The sequence below is a fragment of the Gigantopelta aegis genome, chromosome 3 (assembly GCF_016097555.1).
Source record: "Gigantopelta aegis isolate Gae_Host chromosome 3, Gae_host_genome, whole genome shotgun sequence".
Taxonomy (NCBI): Eukaryota; Metazoa; Mollusca; class Gastropoda; order Neomphalida; family Peltospiridae; genus Gigantopelta; species Gigantopelta aegis.
In genome coordinates this window covers 21,192,624-21,202,216 of record NC_054701.1, presented here as the reverse complement: position 1 = coordinate 21,202,216, position 9,593 = coordinate 21,192,624, and the positions used below count along the sequence as shown (strand labels likewise).

Here is a 9,593-nt window from a genome sequence, read left to right as displayed (position 1 = left end):
ATAATTAAATATAATATCAAAATCTTATTTTATAATACAAATTGCTGTATGTAGAATTTGCCTCGACATAACACATGCAGTATTAAAACTATTATTTTAATTATTTTAATAAATGTATCATCCCTACATATAATATGCACAATGCTTTGACGTCATTTCCCAAAATGGAAGGTATAGAGAGTAGACAACCTGAAATTTTATTTACAAAAACAATAAAGTACTTCGTGAAAGATGTTCTCGCTTTTAACGACATCAACAAGACTACCAGGGATGAACTGGAACCATATTTATTTGATAAAAATGAAAAGAAAACCATTCCATTTCGACTGGTGAAAATAATTCACCAAAAACTTAACGAAACAGGTGCTTTGTAATCTAAGGGAGATAACCGCCCATTCCATCTCAAAGTGGATCGGTTGCGGCATCCTGGCATATAGTGCTGATATTGACTTGTTTCATACTTAATTTCGAAATGAATTTACTAAAATGCAAATATATTGTATTAAAAAGGTTTTTGATAAGTATAATAATAAATATTCTTATATTATTAAAATAAAAGAAATGAAATTATCTCCAAATTTTAGGTTTATCTATCATTGATTTGTAGACACAATTAAATTTCAAAATAATCAAGACAGATGCATAGAGTAGATTATACAGTCTTGTTTCTGTCTTCAACTTCTGTCTAGCCCAGAAGTACACGGTATTAATCATATGTGTCATTTCATTCACTACTGTCTGCTGTACAATGAATAAAGAAACAATTTCATGTCAAACTATTTACATCAAAATTATAAAATGATCTTATTGGGAAATCCAGAATTTAGTGTTTAACAAGAAAATGAAGTATTATTTTGTCAATGTGCAGATTGTTTTGACTTGTTTTAACGTAACTACCTTTTGTCTGAACAACATTGTGTTAACTATTAATTAACTATTTTTGAACAATAAAACAAAAGAATATTGCTAATTAATACTTTTAATTTTAATAATTTTTAGGAAATAAGAAGATTTACCTTCATACAATAGTTGAAGACAGTGACCTTCATCTATCCAGTGTCATATTTCCACCCAGGGTAAGTCAGTACTTAATAGTGTAAAGAATAAAATAAACCAAAACAAATTATATATATATATACTTTTATTAAAGCAGTCCTGTTCAGTGGATCAAAACAAAATGTTAAAGTTTCTTTTGCTTGACAACACCACTAGAGGACATTGATTTATTAAATTAATCATCAGTTATTGGATGTCAAATATTTGGTAATTTTGACATACTTTTTAGATAGGAAACCTGCTACATTTTCTCATTGTAGTAACAGATCTTTTATATATATACAGTCAAACCTGTCTTTAAGCGGTCACACAAGGGAGTAAATAAAAGTGGCCACTAAAGACAGGTGACCACATATATAGTCTTTAAAACATTTGTTGTTGTTTCTTGTTTTACCGTCTGTACTGCTAATATATGGATGTGCTTCACAGTTAACTATAAATCAACTTATGACATGTCGTTTCCTTCAGAAAAAAATGCAAATGGAATGTATTAAATTAACCGTTCTCAACAAGTTTGTTTTCTTTTTCTATTTAATTATTTAATTCCTATTTCATACGGTGTATTGTCATAGTAAGTAAATTGACAAACGCCAAGCCTAGCTTGGGTAGAGGCGATTAGATACATTGTAGAATCAGACTTTCTCAGTTGATACACAGTCAAGATGTCGAGACTGAAAGAGTACTAATATTCCTGAAGATGTGAAGGTCGATTATTTGCTGCAACTTATCGGTGTTGTTAAAATACCCCTTTTAGATAATAGTAAACATTTAATGTGGCTGCTTAATACAGGTATTTTAGCGATTTGGGATCCAATTTAGGTGGCCTCTGGCCACGTTAGACAGGTGACAGCATATTACAGGTGCATTTACATTATAAGTCGTTTGGGAGGGAAAAAAGTGTCCGCTTAAGGCAGGTTACTGCTAAATGCAGGTGGCTGCTAGGACAGGTTTGACTGTATATATGTACCATCCCATAGACATGATAGCACATACCATGGCCTTTGATGTACCAGTCGTGGTGCACTGGCTGGAACAGAAGATAGCCCACTGATGGGAATCTCAATTCCAGACACGTCATGCATCAAGCAAGCACTAAAATTATCAAAACAAGACAAACACAAGATATTGCATACAAGTATACACCAATGGAAACCAATATAAACTTTGTTTAATGACCGATCCGACCACACATTTCTTAATTAGTATAACACTTCTTAGTTTACATGGCAACTCTTACATGTAGTCTAATTTTCATTTGGAGGCCTATGACCTATATGTACATACAATTACTACAAAACAGCACAGCCTTGGAACATTGGATATAACTGGATATAGATGTAGATGTTGAATCTGCTGAGAGGAATTGATCTTCTGACCCATCACATTTCAGACAGTACATGTAATTCTATCTCTGAGCTTCATCTCACTCCAGTAACATCAATAGAACAGTGGGGCAGGACGTAGCCCAGTGGTAAACCACTCGCTCGATGCATGGTCGGTCAGGGATCAATCCCCATTGGGCTATTTTTCGTTCCAGCCAGGTTACCACGACTGGTATATCAAACACTGTGATATGTACTACCCTGTCTGTGGGATGGTGCATATAAAAGATCCCTTGCTACTAATCGAAAAGAGCAGCCTATGAAGTGGCAACAGTGGTTTTCCTCTCTCAATATCTGTGTGATCCTTAACTATATATTCGATGCTATATAACCGTAAATACAATGTTTTGAGTGCGTCGTTAAATAAAACATTTCTTTCTGTCAACATAACAGTAACAGACAGGCAGTAATAGGTGCATTAGTGACTGTGGTGTTTGCTTTCCTGTCTAGGAGAAAGAGCCATGTGATAAGAGAAGCCATTTTGCTAGGAGAGGATTCATTTTTCACACCCTAGACTGAGTGTCAAAACAACTTTTCTTTCCATTTCAGATTAAAAAGATTTGTTCTAGGATATTTATTGATATGAATATTATTATTATTTTTTTTTTCTTCAGAATCCTGAACTGGAGGCGAGAATACAAAAACTTAAAGCACAGCAAGCCAACAGAGAATACAGGGAGATGACAAAAAATGTTGACAGAATGGTACTTTTAATGGGGCATAACCAATGTTCACACTGACCAAATTGACTATTTTTAAATGAAACACTGTACAAAAATCCCCAAAACAGAAAAAAGTTTAAAACACATTATATTTTTTTCCTATAGGTTTTGGCGGAATCAGGGGATTGCATTTCTCTTCCTAGTTATGTTATATCCATTTTACCTCGTAGAATTAAAAAAAAAGATATAATTAGGAATAGAAATACAATCCCCTGATGAAGGTAGCAGGGAAAGGCTACTAGGAAAAATGGATATAACATAACACAGAAGAGCAATTGTTTCCAGTCCCATGATGAAGGTGGTGGGAGAATATGGAAAAATGGATATAACATAACACAGAAGAGCAATTGTTTCCAGTCCCATGATGAAGGTGGTGGAAAAATATGGAAAAATGGATATAACATAACACAGAAGAGCAATTGTTTCCAGTCCCATGATGAAGGTGGTGGGAGAATACGGAAAAATGGATATAACATAACACAGAAGAGAAATACAATCCCTTGATGTAGCTGGCGGGATGCCACAGAAACATAAGAACAAATTGTAACAAATATATACTAAAAGGCAAAAGTTATTGTGACACACAAAAGACAAAGATAATTGATAAGTTTTTACTGCCGTGTATGAAACGTTATAACATGGAAAGAGAAACTTCCGAAGATATGGAAACGAGCAATAGTCCATGAAAAGGGCGTACATGCCATATGCAAATGAGCTACATTACTAGAGGGGGTCCAGAGTGAAGTTCACACAGTTAATAGTGAGTGTGTCCACCTTGAGCATTGATACAGGCCTGGCACTGTCATCTCATTGAGGCCACTAAATGCTGAAGAAAGTTCCTTGGAATGCCATTCCAGATCTGAGGAAGGATCAGCCATGTGTCTTGACAAGGGGTTGTCACGGGTGGTCGGCCGCTACGGTCCCTGACCTGGTTGTTTTGTTTATATAGTTGCCATAAGTGCCATATGGTGTTTCTGTGGATGTTGAATTGACGTACAACGTCACGCTGCGAGGTCCCAGATTCAAGCATCCCTATGACTCGCCATCTGGCATTTTCACTGAGGCGTGGCATGACGAAATTTCATCAAACAGTTCACTAATGGTGTTTTTCTGACTTCTGGACTTCTGAAGACTGCACAGAATGGCAATGATTTGCGACTGAATGTCTGGCCTTTTATGGTGAACACGACAGGATTTCTCCCGAATATTCCATGTTTCTTGCACAAAGAATGCAATCACTGCAACAACTGCTTGATTGCATTTCTTCGAGCTGTTTCATGCACATTTTCTCTGGTTTACATCCATAAATGCATTCACAAATTTAGTACTCCAAACAATCAATGTCACAATAACTTTTGCCTTTTAGTATATTTTTAGATACAGTGTAGTTTGTAATAGTGAATATATTAACACATTTATCAATTCAGCATACCTCTTAAAATGTGACTGGTATATCAAAGGCCATGGTATGTACTATGCTGTCTAAGGTGCATATAAAAGATCACTTGCTACTGATGAGAAACATTTAGTGGGTTTCCTCTCTAAATTACCAAATGATTGACATCCAATAACTGATGGTTATAAAGCAATGTGCTCTAGTGATGTTGTTAAACAAAACAAACTTTTAACTTTAACCTCTTAAAAGTTCCTGAAATAATGTACATGTATTTAACTTTTCCATTTCGCATAAAATACATTTTGAGCCAAGTACTACAAAAACCAGAATGACCACAAACAGGAATTGTAAAATGTGTAAAAGCCAAACATACACAAGGTAGTTTAAACTGTCTAATAACAAGGACTGTGTCCCTTTATCAGTTTATTACAATGCTGTGAGGGTGATAAATAATTGGTTCAATTATCAATTTGCCTAGATTGCCAGATGTTTGTGCCTGATAAAAACATTTCTTAGATATACAATCTTAGATATACATGTACAATCATGGTAATTTGCAGTTCTCACAATGTGTTCTAAAATATCAAAAAAAGGAAGTGATATTCAGTTCTATTAGGGATGTAATTTTTCTCAGATATCTATCTGTTACAGCATTTTTTAAAAATAATTTGTTTGTTTTTTTGTTTTTTTAAAAAGCAAACTGGATTTGATCTGAAATGCTGAAACTTTAGTTAGAATGGCATATAATTTTTAGATTAAATTTTTTTATTTCAGCTTACATTTTAAAATTGGTATCACATCCTTGTTGAATGCTATTCGTTGTTGGAAAGTTACGCATACATGTATTAAACTTAAATTTATATGAAAAACTAAAAAAACAAATGATTAAATGTTGATCTCTTGTTTGTTTTTGTTTGCAGGCTCAAGACACACCACTGAATTTTCAGAAAGACAGTATGTCAAGTTCAATTTTATCCGTCTTTATATCAATAAGTAGTATTTATATGCAGTTAATAAAATTCTGCTGGCTTTGTTTTATTCATCATACTATTTGAAAAATAATTATTTACATGATTCTTATTCATCTAGACAGTTTTAATTAAAACTGCCTAAAACAAAGACATACGTGCAACTTGCACTTCAGGATGCATTTCATATACGGTGGGGTGAGACGTAGCCCAGTGGTACAGCACTCGCTCGATGCGCGGTCGGTGTGGGATCGATCTCCGTCGGTGGGCCCATTGGGCTATTTCTTGTTCCAGCCAGTGCACCCCAACTGGTATATTAAAGGCCGCGGTATGTACCACCCTGTCTGTGGGATGGTGCATATAAAAGATCCCTTGCTGCTAATCGAAAAAAAGTAGCCCATGAAGTGGCGACAGCGGGTTTCTTCTCTCAATATTTGTGTGGTCCTTAACAATATGTCTGACACCATATAATCATAAATAAAATGTGTTGAGTGCGTCGTTAAATAAAACCTTTTTTCTTCTTTTTTTTCATATACGGTTTCCTTTTTGTCCTGACTGGAACACTGTTTATTGTATGTAATTTTAAAATGTCTGAAGATTGTCAAGACCAAAAGCTCTCAGCATATACAGCACTTGGCCTAGAAATTTTACTAAGTTGCACAAGTTTGAATCATTGTTAAATGGGCAGGGCTCAAAGGAGATGCTTTTATAAAATGGGCTTCTATAAGAAGCGTTTTGTTTCTCTTTTAGTTTGACAGTCCCAGATCCATTTATTTCAAATTATGTTTGACAATGGGAAGAAAAAACCCACAGATTTATATAAGAAATTATTTTGGGCAAAACTCTACTGATTTTAGAACTTTAGGATAAGCAGATATATATTGAAATAGAAATATATATAATCTAAACCAAAAAAAAGTATGTTTAACTTTTAGTAATTAGCCAGTCTCTAAAAAGTAAGACACGGATGCCTATCCAAGTCGTAATTTGTGCATTCCACAGTGGACGAAAGTGCCAAAAAATGGGGGGGGGGGGCACACACACATATATAAATACATGTATAAATATATAAAAAAAACATTGCTGCTCCCACAAAGTGGGGGAAGGCAAATGCCCCCTTCCCCCCCCCCCCCCTTTCCTACGCCAGTGCCACTTTTCAGTTGTGCATGTACACCTACATACTTGCAATGGAATGAAATGGGTTGCCTGTAATTAATATTTCTGGTGTAACCTAGAAATTGTTTTTGTAAATGTTCAATTCTCAGAGACCTGGCAACAAACCTGTTACATTGACTACAAATCCAAGATGGTCTGTTTAATGTGTTTTTCAGTAAAAGAAGTCAATCGACAGCTGGTTTCTGTATTCAACTTTTTAGTGACTGTTGGGGGCGCATTTGTATTTGGGTACAAGGCTACAGAATATGCCACTGGACCAAACGCATTTGCTTTGGTAAGATATGTTCTTGTAGATAAGTATCACTATAGTAAAGCAGTTGAACTATTTTAACTTATATATAATTTTGTATAACTGGCAAGAATGTGATTCTTCAGCTCTATATATATATATATATATATATATATATATATATATATATATATATATATATATATATATATATATACAGTAGAATCTCATTGGCTCGAAGACTGTCGGTGCATCAAAGTCTGTTCGACCCATCAGGTAGTTCGAACCATGCATTCGGCCGTTGTCGGGTGCTTCTGTAACACAAAAACCAATCGGAATACCTCACATATTTCCGTAAAACTGGCTTGGGCGAGATGGTCCGATGAGTAACGAAGTTGCCTTCAAATGTCGGATGAGATACATATTTGTAACTATTATTTATCACCGTTAAATAAACAAATAACAAACACACTGGTAGTCTGTATTTATAAATATTTATTAATTTAAAAAATTGTTCTTTATTATGCTGTTGTAGAATCTTTTGCGACATATTGACAACGTTGAGAAAAGAATGAAGCACAGGCGGAGGCCCTTTACCTTTTATTGTTGCAATCACAACATTACATTGATCTCTCCTGTATTACAAGTTAAAAACAAAATATGCCGACGCTCATGTGTAGAGTAGCGATTAAAATGATTAAAGTAAACCGGCAAGGCCTAACTAGGCTCGCTAATTGATTGGTGTTACATGCAAAGTTCATTCAGCTCACGATTATCGTAGTACTATTATCTGCAGTAGAAAGATAGGTGCTAAATAAACAACATGAGAAGCCGGCATATGATCTAGGATTAATTCGTTCCACTTCCGAATTTATATTAACTTACTTTGTGACTGACGTGAAAGGGTCAATAAAAAATTCGTAAATAAATATAAATAATTGTTTGTATTTCTTCGGATAGACTTAGTCGTTCGAGCTATATATGTTTAATTTTACAGTTCGGACTAATAAACTGGTTCGAGAGAAAGCTTCTGTTCGACCCTAGGGGTATTCGACCAATCAGCACCAAAATAAAAGGGTTTAATACAGAAAAACATCGGGACATTGTTCTTGGTTCGAGAATACCGGTAGGTTCGACCGTTGGGTGTTCGAGCCAATGAGATTCTACTGTATATATATATATATGATCTGAACTGCTGAAAAATTATCTTTTTTATATAAAGGACTAACTAGTATATCAATGGCTGTGGTATGTGCTGTCCTGTGTAGGTCAGGTCATATAAAAGATCCCTTGCGGACAATGAAAAAATGAAGCAGGTTTTTTTGAAGATTAAATGCTGGTTGGGATTCAGTACTAGGATGCAAACACAGAACCTTCCAGTCCTAATAAGGCTGATGGCTAACCACTATGCCAGGGTCATTACTGATATAAGATGACATTGAAAATAATGTGATATATTGATATCTATGTATGTTAAATTGAAGAAATGATCTCGGTATATAATTATAATTATTTTTCTTTCAGCAAATGATGGTGGGACTTGTATTTGGAACAGTTGTGTTTTTTGCTGATTTATGGTTTTTAGTTCGATATGGTACACAATGAATAGTACTATCTACATCATTTTTTGATTCTATGAGCATGTACAATTCTATGAAGCATGTACATGTTTTGGTGGGGTTTTTTTTACATATGTATAATCTGGAACACTGGTTTGAAAGTTGAAACATATTTGTTGTAGGTATTTTATACATTTTTGTGATGGTGTCAGGGAGTAGCCTACGTAGGGTATTTTAAACTAGAATGCTAATAATGGGACTTACGTGGCATACTGTGTATATATACTGAGAGATAATACAATGTGTATTATTTGTTTCACTTGGTGACGGACACAATTGTGTGTAAGTAGAAAACAGTGCAATGATCATGGTGACAAAATGTTTTTAAATTTAATTTTGTTTTATATTGCTTACACAGAATACTTTTTTGTAATTCATAAAAAACTTGCAAATGTATGGCTTCACAATGATATGAATTGTTCAAATTGAATTCAATCATATAAAATTTGTTTCAATGTTATGTTACATAAGAACTTTTCATTGTTGTGTGAATTTATTGATGTAAAAGTGTCCCAAATTGAATAAAGTCATGTAGTGTAGTGAAGTAGATATTAAATTTGTCAGTCATACATAAATAAATTCACAAAAACTTTACAAAATTCTTATAATTACAAACAGTATGACTTATTTTGTTCACAATACACTCAAATCAGTTTCTAACATCCTTTCTATGACATGTTTTCATTTTATTGTAAGATAACATTCAGGTTTTTAGTTACATCAGCCTGTCAGAATTAAGTAATCCTATTAAGATACAAATCATATATGTACATTTATGTATTACTTTTCCAAGAATAACATTGATACAAATACATTTCATATGTTAGAAAATTCATTTACTGGTATTCATTTAATTTGTTTATATTATGTAACCTTACAAGCCATGTGTACTATAGTCCATCCCATCCTCGTACATAAATATTTTTTTGTAAATAATTTCTGTTTGGTTTGACATAAGAAAAAAAGTAAATGTGTTTTGGAAATAACAAAAACCTACAATTTTTGTGATCAATTAAAAAATATTTGGTTAATACATAAAACAATC

At 33.9% G+C, this 9,593-nt stretch overlaps 1 protein-coding gene across 1 annotated transcript; it reads left to right on the top strand.

Moving 5' to 3' along the window:
* Positions 1-164: 164 nt before the first annotated feature.
* LOC121368548 (transmembrane protein 199-like) lies at positions 165-9,379 on the top strand. The gene is made up of 6 exons (XM_041493285.1): positions 165-363; positions 1,000-1,076; positions 3,053-3,142; positions 5,477-5,510; positions 6,856-6,974; positions 8,454-9,379. Exons 1-6 carry the CDS (start codon positions 165-167, stop codon positions 8,532-8,534), a joined length of 600 nt encoding a protein of 199 aa, XP_041349219.1. The 3' UTR covers positions 8,535-9,379.
* The last annotated feature ends 214 nt before the right edge of the window (positions 9,380-9,593 follow it).